General features: G+C 40.2%; 1 protein-coding gene across 1 annotated transcript in view; it reads left to right on the plus strand.

Annotated features, from left to right (window-relative positions):
- Positions 1–11,477, plus strand: part of PGM1 (phosphoglucomutase 1) — a 42,291-nt gene extending 30,814 nt beyond the window's left edge. The window contains exons 6-11 of the mRNA XM_044430259.1: positions 517–671; positions 4,472–4,587; positions 5,322–5,457; positions 7,833–8,016; positions 10,068–10,202; positions 10,821–11,477. Coding sequence (XP_044286194.1) covers positions 517–671; positions 4,472–4,587; positions 5,322–5,457; positions 7,833–8,016; positions 10,068–10,202; positions 10,821–10,910 — 816 coding nt within the window. The 3' untranslated portion in view covers positions 10,911–11,477. The remainder of the gene's footprint in view (positions 1–516; positions 672–4,471; positions 4,588–5,321; positions 5,458–7,832; positions 8,017–10,067; positions 10,203–10,820) is intronic.
- The last annotated feature ends 1,363 nt before the right edge of the window (positions 11,478–12,840 follow it).

Here is a 12,840-nt window from a genome sequence, read left to right on the forward strand (position 1 = left end):
CTTAATTTGATGGGAACGCTCAGATTTTCAAGAAAATGTTCCTATATACTGTAAGATGGCTGTATGGAAAAGAAAAGAAAAGAGTGAATTTCACCTCATATAATTTGCATGACAAACTACACCCACTGAAATCCACTCTTCTAAACAAGGTGCTGGAACCGTATCTTTTGACCACCCTAAAAATATAATAGAATTGATTTAAAAGATTTGAGTACAATCATATAAATGTCTACTGGAAGGTCAACTTCTATCCTTAATCTTTTTAAACCTGATGTTCTTTTAGTGTTCCTGGGGTATATCTGGCCATCTGTGTCATCAAGATAAAAGCATTTTGTGCCACCTTAAACTAATACGCTTATTCCAGAATTAAATAACAGAATAAAGCATTTAGTCTTTAAGGTGTTGCAAGACTCTCTTTGTGTTTGCTGCAACAGACTAGCATGGCTGCCCTGAAAAATGGTTGGAAAAAGAGTAAATTAATTTTGCTGTCAGCATTAATTTTGCTGTCTTTATCAGGATCGCAACATGATACTTGGAAAACATGGATTCTTTGTTAATCCCTCAGACTCTGTGGCTGTTATTGCTGCAAATATTTTCAGTATTCCTTACTTTCAACAAACAGGAGTTCGAGGATTTGCACGAAGCATGCCTACAAGTGGAGCAATTGACAGGTAGGACTTAACAGGTGGGAGGCATTTGCTTCTCTGTCCATTGGTGATCAACTATGAGCAAGCAACAGAAATGTATGTGTTTATGTTCCCTTTTCTTAGATGTGCGTTCAGAACAGCTGTAGGAAATCAGTAATGGAACAACAGAAATGAAGATCATGTCTTTTCAGTGAAGTGACTTGGTTTACTTCATCCCTAAGTGGCAGGTGTTGTTCTTTGTTTAGATCACTCATCCTGATACTTGCCACATGTTTTTGACTAAAATGTTAGTATTAGTGACCATTTACTGGGCTAGCTTCGGCTCATGCAAGCTGAAGTTAAAAACATCTGGAGGGCACTAAAGTTGAGAAGGATAATTTAGATAGGGTTATCGAAGAGTGTTTTACTAAAAGCCACACAGAAAGCTGTAGAGGCATTCCTTCCCCATGGTTTCTAAATGGCAGTGGTTGTTACTAACCTTTGCACCTGCTGTTCTAGAAGATAATAGAAGCTGAATCACTGTTGTCTGCAGCTGAGGAGGATCAAGTTTGCAAGTGCATAAGAGGGAGCACAGATAGTAAAGATTCTTGTGGAGGGAAGAAGGCTTAAGAAATGGTATTGAGGATTTGTTGGGAGTTTAAAGGACAATGGATTGGTTTCAAGCAGCTGAAGGTTTTTACTCCACAGTGTATCTTCTCTTGTTGTTTATGCCAGGAGTGGGTGGAAAGTAATAGTCAAGTTGTTTTGGGCTTCAACCCAAGCATTTCTGATCCTCAGTCATGCTGGTAGGTGGTTTCTAGATACTAGAGCCCAAATATCTGGAGCTGCACCTTCTACCCACACCTGGCTTATTTTACCTAAATTGCACAATTGGGTGAGAAGCCAGAGATGTGGTGCCTGAAGGGTCTATGAAAGACACAGTTTGTGGGTGGGTGAAAAATTGCAGTTGCCATATTGTGCAGCATCTTGCTGTTGAACAGAGGGAAGCATCTTGCAGCAATAAAAAATCAATTACTGTAAAAGAACAAGACAGGCAGAATATATAAAGGGTTTCAAACTTGCAAAAATGCTTGAATTCTTTGTGCTGGCTCAGATTAAGCCTTATCTAGTTCCCACAGTGCCCAATTCACCGTGTATGGGAAGACCACAAATGGGGCATTCATGCAATGGTACCTTCCCACTCATGTTTCCCACAGCTGCTATTCAGAGGCTCACTGTTTCTGATATCAGAGGCAGTATATAGCCATTGTGACTATATATAGCCATAGTAACCATTGATACCTACATGAGATAAGGTGCTTGTTTCATGCCTCTAGGTTACATTCTTCCTCAGGAAGAATTTTTAGGAATTTTCAAGACATGTAACAGGTTGGTCTCGGCATTCATTGATTTCCACTCTCTATGGAACGCATAGAATAGTAGAGTTGGAAGGGGCCATGAAGGCCATTGAGTCTAACTCCCTGCTGTTGCAAGACACAATTTACACTATCCCACATAGATGACTGTCCAGCTTCCTTTGTATGTCTCTAGTATGGGAGAGCTCATCACTTCTCTAGGCAGTTGGTTCTACTGTCATATTGCTCTGACAGTGAGGAAGCTTTTTCTGATGTCCAGCCTGACTCTGGGTTGTTGCAAAATAGCATTTACCCTTATTGCAACTGCATCACATTGTTGTCCACAGGTCAACAAGGTCTTTTTCTTTTTCAGTTCTGTTGAGCCCCATATTCTCCATCTTGTTGATGCATTTGGTTTCTTTTTCCTAGGTGGACTTGGCACTTGTCCCTATAGAATCTCATTCTGTTGTTGCTTTCAGCCCAGCATTCAGGTTTATCAAGATCGCCCTGGATCTTAAACTTTTTGGCATCAGGGACCAATTTCATGGAAAACAATTTTTCCACAGACTGGGGGCGGGGTGGTGGTGGAATGATTTGTTGATAGTCTTAGAGTCTTCTGCTGTCTCATCATTGGGTCTTTTCCCCTTTGCAAATAAGCTCTCCAGAAACATTTGTTTTTTAATTAGCTTGTGGGCTTACCAAAACTGACTGAGACAAGTGCACAGTATGAGAAAGAGGTGTGGATGGAAGTGGTAAATAAAATAATAGTTGGGCCACATGCAGACTAAAATAAGTTTCGGATTCTGACTTAAAGCCTGCCACCAGATGCAGCTTAATTGCCACTTGCCACTCACTGATAGGGTTTTGATATGCATCTCCATGCAATTGATTTATTATGGTCTCTGTGCAGTCAAACCTCTCTGCTAATGATAACCTGTATTTGCAGCCACTCCCCAGCACCTGCTTCACTGCCTCAGGTCCACCTCAGAGGCAGTGATGCTAGTGCTGGGGAGCAGCTGCAAATACAGATGAAGCTTTACTTGCCTGCCCACCACTCACTTCCTGCTGTGCGATCCCAGTACTGGTCCTTGGCCCTGGGGTTGGGAACTCCTATCCTAAGGTACTTCCCCTTTCAACCAGTTTTGTATCATCTGCAGATTTTATTAACTTTCTTTCTACTTCCTCATCTAAATCATTAATAAAGATGTTGAAGAGCACTGTGCCCGGCACTGAACCTTGCAGTTACCTCCGTCCAGTTTGAAAAGGTGCCACTGATTAGCACTCTTTGTGTCCAATTTAGCAGCCAATTTTGTATCCACCTAATAGTTTTTCTATCTAGTCCACTTTTTTCTAAATTGTTTATCAGAATGTTGTGGGCCACTATGTTGAAAGTGTGGCTAAAGTCTAGGTCAGTGGTCCTCAAACTTTTAAATGGGGCCAGTTCACTGTCCCTCAGACTATTGGGGGCTGGACTATAGTTTGAAAAAAATATGAACAAATTCCTTTGCACACTCCACATATCTTATTTGTAGTGCAAAAAAACCCAGGAAAAATCAATACAATATTTAAAATGAAGAACAATTGTAATCAACATAAATTTGTTAGTATTTCAATGGGAATTATGGGCCTGCGTTTGGCTAATGAGATGGTCAATGTCCAGTTTCATATTCACTCCTCTCTTCTGTATTCAGGGTTGACACATGCATGCAATAGGGGGAAGAGCTGGTGCTTGTGCAATTCACACTGGCTAGCAGAGAGAGCCGGCACACGTGCAGTTGAAGGGAGCTACCACAATTTGATGCGTGTGCCGGCTCTCTGCTAGTCTCTGAAACTGAAAGAGTACACCGATGCTGGCTCAGAGCTCTGAGGTGGGCCGTATAAATGACCGTATCTGGCCCATGGGCCATAGTTTGACGACTCCTGGTCTAGGAAGATTATATCCACAGTGTTCCCTCTGTCCGTTTGGTAGGTTACTCAGTCAAAAAATGAGATTAAATTAGTCTGACAGGATTTATTTTTGATAAATCCATACTGCCTTCTAGTAATCACTGCATTTTCTTAAAGATACTTGCCAAGTAATTTTTTGAATTTCTATCCCACCCCATTAGTCAAAACTGTCTCTCAGATAACAGAACCTGCTGAACAAACTGCTTTTGAGTTTTCTCTTCAGTTTCAAAAGTGGCTTGTGTTACAACATGGTCTGGCTTCTTCACAGTAAAGCCAAAGCCCGAGGAGTCCTTTTCATGTCACAAATCAATTTTCATGGCCTTGCTTGGCAGTGTTATCTAACATTATGAAATCTGATTACTTTACTTCCACTCTGTTACTAGCTAATGTTCAAGTAAGGTCCATATGCCCCCATAAAGATTAGCTGACTCCAGAAATGCGTTGTTTTCCCATTTATCAAGAGGCAATTGCTGATAGCAATTACTCTTTTTCTGCAATAAAACATGGATAAAGAACACAGTCTCTCTTTTGGCTGTTTCAAAGGGTCGCCAAAGCTACAAAGATTGCCCTATATGAAACTCCAACAGGTTGGAAGTTCTTTGGAAACTTAATGGATGCAAGCAAGCTATCTTTGTGTGGAGAGGAGAGTTTTGGTACTGGTAAGCAAACATCTATATCTGCTGATGATTCTAATTTCTATGTCGGTACCCCATTTTTCCTTTCACAAGGACGACCAGAGCAGCGAACAATAACTTAATAAATCAAATAGAATGATATTAAAAGATGAGAACCAAACAGTATGAAGGATATAGCAAAAATAAACATCCTGCAGTGCAATTATATTATTGAACATTTCAATTCACTCCCTAAGGAAGGAGCAAAGCAGTTCAATTAATCAAAAAAACCCCACCTCTTAATGGAAAATTGATAAATTCTTGCTAAAGCAGCATTTTAATAAACATAATAATAAAACACAATACATACTTTGGTCAAATATATACATGGTTGTATTCCCATTCCAGTGCCAGTATACCAAAATACTGAGACAAACATTAAACCAGTCTTCCCTAACCTCATGGTGCCCAGATATGTTGGACTGTATTTCCCAGGCTCCACAGACAGAATGACTGATGGATGGCAATGATAGGAGTTCTAGTCTGGCAGATCTAGAGGGCACTGGGTTGGGGAAGGCAGAAGTTATCAAATCCAGCTTGAGGCAAGTGAGAGCTGAAGGCAAAGAAGCAGTTTCTTGTAGACCACCTAAGCAGGTACATGTCTATGAATCCAGGGACACCATACCCCAACAAATTTAGATCAGCCTTCTCCATCCTGGTCCCCTCGAGATGTTCTGGGCTAGTGGTTCTGCTTCTATGATTTCTGTATTGTCTTGCAGGATCAGATCATATTCGTGAAAAAGATGGACTCTGGGCAGTCTTGGCATGGCTGTCAATCATAGCTGTCCGCAAACAGAGTGTGGAAGAGATCCTGAAAGATCACTGGCAAAAATATGGGCGCAATTTCTTCACAAGGTAAGGAAATTTTCAAAAGAATAGCTTCATGGCAATTGCATATGTTTTCTACTTAATTACACTGAAAAGAAATCCTGTCATCACTGTCAAAGAAATGAATATGCAAGGACTGATATTGTTTGGAGTTCTAGATTCTACACAATTTTTCAAATCACAGTAAATAAACTGAATACATATTTTGCCCCTGTGCAGTTCATGGGATTCTGTTAAATGTTGCAAATAGCATATGAAGGCTAGGAAATATAATTGTATGCAGTCCAGACTATATTCAGAATGGAGAAGTCCATGAAAACACCCTGGACACTTATCTTTTGGGTTCCCATGTCTAATAGGTCCATATTTCTTCTATAGAAATCACACACTACCCCAATTGCACCTTATAATAAAGGACAAAATAGTTGTGAATCCATCTATTGTTCTGCACAGAAGACCTACTAGAATTCATTGCTACAAAAGCAGAATGGCAGGAAGATATGAAAAGCAGAAACTACTTCACAACATTTTCAGTCAGCAGTTGCAAACTGATGGGCACTGTTTCTAGCATGCACTTTGCACTGTTGTTCTCCCTTGTCTGGAAGACTGTGCTTGTGTGGAAGATCAATGTAATCTGACTTGATTCTAGATTAAGTTAATAAAACTTAGGTTCTACTGAAATAAATGGGAACTAAGTTAGTAGTGAGTAATTTTTCACATTTATTTTTATTTATTTAAAATATTTATACCCTGCCCTATATGCAAAAGCGTCTCAGGGCGACTTACAAAAATCAAAGCAAACAATCCAACAAATTACCAATAATTAAATAAATAGTTAAATATGTACATAAAACCAATAACATTTCACAAATGAAGAAAAATCAAAACAAAATTAAGAATAGAACCAAAACCAAAAAGCAACTGTGAAGTTAAAACTTGATTAAAATTCCCAACATTTAAAATTTTCAATGTACTTCAGGTTCCATTTACTTAGTCTGAATTCTACTCCTTCCTTACAGTGCCTAGTAAACATGTACCCTTCCCTTACAGTCCTTTGGTAGGCTGCTTCATTGTGGCCAGGGCTGGTAGGTGATGGGAGGGCTTTTGTGCCCTTTTTACTGTTGCAACACTTTAAAAAAAAAATCCTTCATGTTGTGGGAAGAATGTGTTAAGCTAGCTACTAGGATGGTGCCATTTCATGAGTGATATTAGGGCAGAGAAGTCCTTTAGGATCCCCTGAATCCAAGGCTTCCCTCAGTCCATCCTGATGTTGGAGTCCATCCTCCATACTGCTGTCAAAGCACTGACAAGGGAAAAGGAATAGTACCACTACTACCACCATGAGGAGACCTTGAGCAATATACCTTCTTTTCACTCACGGTCCTCCACTGATGAGTAGGGAAGTTACAATATCTTAAGGGTCCTGGGATAGTCTCCTATAGGAGTTGAATCCAGAATGGCTGCTCTTCCTTGGAAAGATAACACTGGTGGAATGGGAATTCCATGTCTTCTCCCCGCCACATGCCCTCCAAATCTCTAAAGAAACTTGCTTTGCATGAAAAAAATAGTGTGGGTGTCAGGTGTGCTTCCCTTTTGAGAGCATTCTGGAGGTGTCTAAGTTCCAGGTCAGTCTGTAATAAAAGTACCATCATTCTTGATTTAATTGTGGATGAGAAGACCGACCTAGTGTGTATTATCGAAACCTGGGCAGGCAGGAAAGGAGGGAGGGGTCCCTCTTTCACAATTATGCCCCTCAGGGTATTCAGTGCAGCAGCAGTATCGCCCAGAGGGCCAGGGAGGGGGTGGTGGTGATAATCTTTAAAGATTCGATCTCTCTTGCAAGGCTTCCTGTCCCCTGGAGTGAAGGTCTAGAGGATTTGTACTGTGTGTTGGGCTCCCAAGACAGATTGGGGATTCTGTTAACCATCCACCCTGCTGCACTTGTATCAGTCTCCCTGCCTCAGCTGACAGAGTTGGTCTTGGATCTGGTTTTGAGGTCCCCCAAGATCTTAGTCCTTGGGGACTTGAATTTCTTTGTGGAGGCCTCCTTATCTTTTCCTCCATAGGGAAATTCTCCTGGCACTATCTATGTTTTCCTTTAGGCACCAGGTGAAGACATATCTTTTTAGGAATTTTTTTAACATTTAGCCTGTATGCTGTGGCTCTTTTTAAATAGTTTTTATAGATGTTTAATTCATGTTTTAATTGGTTTTTAATGTGTTTTTACTCTGTTAGTATGTTTTATGCATTGTAAGCCACCTAGGAAGTCCTCAGCAATTATAGGCACCCTATAAATTCATGTAAATAAATAAATAAGCAGAAATTTCAAAAGCCTGCAGAGCAAGGCACTTTGTGCCTGTAGACCATTTGTATCCCATCAAAGTCTCCCCGATTTCTTCTAGATATGACTATGAGGAGGTGGATGCTGATGGTGCTAACAAGATGATGAAGGATCTAGAGACACTCTTTTTTGACCGTTCCTTTGTGGGGAAGCAGCTGTCAGCAGGGGACAAATCATACACTGTGGAGAAAGCTGATAATTTTGAATACAGTGATCCTGTTGATGGAAGCATCTCAAGAAACCAGGTAGATTTATTTATTTATTTATTTAGCTTATGATGATGGAACAATTAGTCAGAAGTCTACAATGCTAGTACAGAGTAGATGTTGGCTGCCTGCAATTTCTAGTCTGTTCTGTCATGCTCACATGCTTATCCAGTGTGCACCACAGGGGGAGAACTAGCCCCACACATATGCAGACCAGCTTGATGGCTCATCTGGGATTCTTCCACTGATTGTGGCTTGACTCATGTCTGAGCAAGTCCAGCGATGGCGCCCACTCTCATGCAGCTAGCTTTTCCACCTGTGCGGTACCCATTTATTTGCTTGCAGTATTATATGCTTTCGAACTACGGAGTGGACAAGAGCTAGAGGCAAATGATGAGAGCTTGCTCTATCACACAGTGCTGAGCTTGACCTGCCAGAGTGTCAGCCATTCCTGGTCAGCACATCCAGTGTTATTAAGCAGTTGTGCCACCATGCCTAAACTAGATAGAAAAATGAGGGGACTTGCTATTCGATTTCATTGTCCTGCTTCTGTAAGTCAGTTTAATGAAGATGTCTTTAGATATATGAATAGATATTTTAGTATTAATGTTTGTATTTAGTTCCATTTTGTAATAAGACTGCATTATGCGATGCCACTGTAGCCCATTATCTGGTAACCAGTGGGAACTATACAAGACTGCCTTCTCTTGAACTTTCCATGGCCACAAGGGGCTATTCTGCCAAACTATTATCTCCATAATGCCATACTATCTGTAATAGGACTCTTTGTGGAAAAGTCTCATAAGATCCTCTTGTGTTAAGGTATAGCTCCAAAGGCCCTTTCTACATGATATGAGCAAGGAGGGGAACATACATCCCTTGAGCTTTGAAACATCAGAAAAGATTCATGACTTCTGTGGAGTTGATATAGACTGGCCAGAAAGAGTGACCTGGATGCTATGATCTGTGTTGCATTCATCTTCTAATCAAATATGTTTTGAAGCTACCCTAACATAGTTCTGGTTTGTTTCAATGAACTGTATTGAAAATGGATTGCTTCCATGGGAAGTATAAAAACTTTTACTTTGCTGGCTTTCATTTTAATGTCAAGTGGGACTCTTTTGCTTGCTTCAGCTTCTAAGGAGCCCTTCTAAAAGGGGAGCCTACTACTAGACTTGCTTAAGGTGTTACCAAACTTTGTGCTTATACCATATATGGTGAACATATCCTGCAACTCAGCCATGCCCCCTCCATTTCTTTTCTTCTCCTTTCCTCTTCCCTTACCCACTCTTCCAAGCCAACTTTCCCTTAATATTGTTCAAGTTTGTCTATATAGATTTGCTTTTTTGAATTCCCCTGCTCTGAACAAATGTAGCTCTCCAAACCTTGGCCCAGCTATTCCACTCATGTCATAGCAATCACTAATTGAACATTTGGATCCATTGTTACTCAAAAACATTTCTAGGGCTGTGATGAAGCTGTGCAGAATCTGTTCCTCTAGCATTTGCAAACTTCCTCTTGTGCTTGGCCCTGTCTTAGAAAGTGAGCCACGTTAAGGGGAAGTCCACAAACACTCACAGAATGAAAGTTACACAACTGGCAACATCCTTCTGGGTCATGTGTTGTGTCATGTGTGGTACAGGATTGTCTTTGCTGTGACCCAGCTACATTTCTTAGTTTGATTAAAGCTGTAATAGTGTCAGGCATAAATTTGATTTCCTTTCCCCAAAAGAATGTGCAAAGATTAATTATAAGTATCATTGTTAGAATCCTGAGTTTCTTGTAGATATCTGGACAAAACATGTAAACATAGCTAAGTTTATCTGAATAGAAAAGCAGCTATGAAAAAGTGGACTGCAAGGTATATAATATCAAGATAGAATATTCATGCCTATTGTAGAGCACCTGTGGTGTCACACAGAAAAAAGAGAATTTGAACTCATGTTTTCCAGCCAGAAATATTTACAGGATTGCCAATTATACTTGGGTAGCTCTCAACAAAACTCTAGTTTTTAACTACTTTGTATTTGGAAGCTTTAGTGAAGAGTGACTTTCAAAAAAATCATTTGCTGTATGTTTGCTTTTTATAGGGTTTGAGGCTCATCTTTGCTGATGGTTCTCGTATCATCTTTAGACTAAGTGGCACAGGAAGTGCTGGAGCAACTGTGCGTCTCTATATTGATAGCTATGAAAAAGATGCACCAAAAATCTATGAAGATCCACAGGTAGCTTTTATTGCTCAGCTGTACATCTCATTCTGTCCTATTTTTCCTAAATCATCGTATTCCTTGCAGTGAGACTGCTTGATCCATAAGCATCAGATAGCCAAGAATCTACTTTATCTGAAAGGAAGACTTTGGGAAGAAAAGGATAAGCATATCATGTTTTTGGTAGGGAAGGGGAGAAAATAGAATGTATGCACACTTCTAAATATAAGTTATGGAGGGGGTTATTATGAGGCATGCAGAATAAGAAAATCCTGCTGTCTGACTGCAGCACTTCAGACAGATGCTTACCTGCAGGCTTTCAAGGTTGTGTGTGTGTTTTACCTTATAATGAGGAATACTAGAAACTTATTTTCCAGTTAAAACCATGCTTGCATAGATCTTGTCATGCTAAAATAAAGATCCCTGTACTGCATAAAGTAATGGTGGTTCTGCAGGCTTCTAGATTCCTTGGACTGTACCCAGTGTTACTCAATGCCAAGTTCCATTTATTTCAGTGAGTCTAGTTGGGTACAACCCTGATTGTATGACCAAGCCCTGAACCTGTTGTAGGAATAAACACTCTGTTCTTCCAGGATTTTCTCTTCATTTTCCTTTTTCTCTTTCCCTTTTTTGCAGGTCATGTTGGCTCCTCTGATCTCCATTGCACTGAAACTTTCCCAGCTTCATGAGAGAACTGGCCGCACTGGTCCCACTGTTATCACATAAACATAAAACTTGAAGCCATGCAGAGTGATTGGCTGCTATCAGTTGGAATCAACTGGTCCTTCTTCCTGTTGTCAGATTTATTCTTAAAAATGCTAACACTGTATTCAAAAGCACTATGAAGTGATAAAAGCATAGATGTGATTTTAAAAGTTTACACTATGTGTATACTGATATGCATTGCCTTTTTAATGTCATCTGTTACCTTTCTAATTTGTGCATAATATCAAAGCAGAATGCTGCCTTTTGGTTTAGCAGATGGCCATATCAAAGCAAAAGGAGTAAATCCTGGTCTACTACTACTATTCTCTGGAGTTCCTTTGTGTTGCCTCTGCACAAAAGGTGTTTCAGAGGTTTTGGCAATGTGTAGACTTCCTTTTAAGCTTTTCCTCATTAAATGTACAATCACTGTGAATTACCATCTTTCCCTAGTCCCATGGGCTCTTGCATACAAAAAAATCTGTCAACTGAATTTTGTGCCATTATCTCTTGTAGAAGACACAGCTACTCCCTCTCAGAATTCACCATAAGAATGAGCATTATAAGATATTAAAATGCAGTGAAACACTATTACTGTAGAATGGCTTCGTTTGTAATTAATGAATTACATATAAAGGAGGGCAGTCCAACTTCTTGTGCTTCAAGGGTCTGCCCAATAAATTATATTTCCATTTCATAAATTAAAGTGTTCACACTATATTTACAATTAATATATTTAATTAACCATTCAACAAGTGAGTAAACCATTATGAGGTCCCATAGTTGATTTTAGGATTAATTGAATGAAAAAGAACAGCTTCTTCTCCGACCACAGCCCAAGCACAATGGCCACTACTCTTGGTGGTAGCCCATCTCTTACTCTCCTCTTTCTGCCACCCAGAAACCATCTCATGTGACTCAGCCCCTCGTCCTTGGAATTAGTGCACTGAGCCTCTTGTACTTGAGCCAACTGAATCTCTTCTGTTGCAGAGCATGCTGGGGTGAACTCTCAGGAGACCACCAGCCCAACTTGAGCTTCAGGAAGAGCAGGACAGGAGAGCTCACCACAATGATGCCTGTGCCATTGCTTGGATCCAAAATGGGGAGCATGGGGGTGATGGGGCTTTTTATAATACTTCTAATATACCTTAATCACCCATGTGCAATTTATTTATTTTTTACTATAGCTCCCATACGTTCCAGCAAGCATGGCCAACAGTCACGAATGTTGAAAATTGTAGTCAAAATACTGGAAGCACCATGTTGGGAGTGGCTGTTCCCATGTTTGCATGTGCTGTGCAAACATTAGATGGGAAACATGCACAAATCTTGGCCCTGTGGTTTGCTAGATGTCATGATTCTCACAGATGTGTCCTTGTTTGTCACCTGATTTTGTCCTGCTCAAGCTAAGAGGAATCCTGGGGCATGACTATGGTACAGTTGTAGGCAAAACATACTGTTCAAATGGCACTACCTGCAAGTTTCCTTAAATAGGACTGCTGTTTCCAGAGTTGGGAACAATTTTACTGGTCATTCCCCTCTCTACTTACAAATGATTTGCTTGCTTGGACCCTTCCTCCTGCTGCTGTTCAAAATGTCAAGATGGAACTTCATAGTTCTGCAGTTGAAGTCACATGAAAATAGAGAACTTGTGAAGCTGGATTAAAAGACTGATAATGAGTAAAGAATGTAGGCACTGAGAGAGAACATGAAGGGAAGGAGCATCTTTTAGCATGTGAACAGTTGTATCCTTTGGGATATAAGTCTTACTGACTTAAGGCAACTTGATCAAATCAGGCTGCATGCAAACTTTATTATCTGCAAACAAGAAGCCCAGTGTAAGTGAGAGTGAACCAGACTGAGTATAATGTGGCCTTCATTCAAAATACTCCACCTCATGCTCAAACAGTTCTTCCTCTTAGAAAAATAGCCAACATTTTTAAAGCATTCAGGT

The sequence above is a fragment of the Varanus komodoensis genome, unplaced genomic scaffold, assembly GCF_004798865.1.
Source record: "Varanus komodoensis strain SLA01 unplaced genomic scaffold, ASM479886v1 scaffold20_1, whole genome shotgun sequence".
NCBI classification, from domain to species: domain Eukaryota; kingdom Metazoa; phylum Chordata; class Lepidosauria; order Squamata; family Varanidae; genus Varanus; species Varanus komodoensis.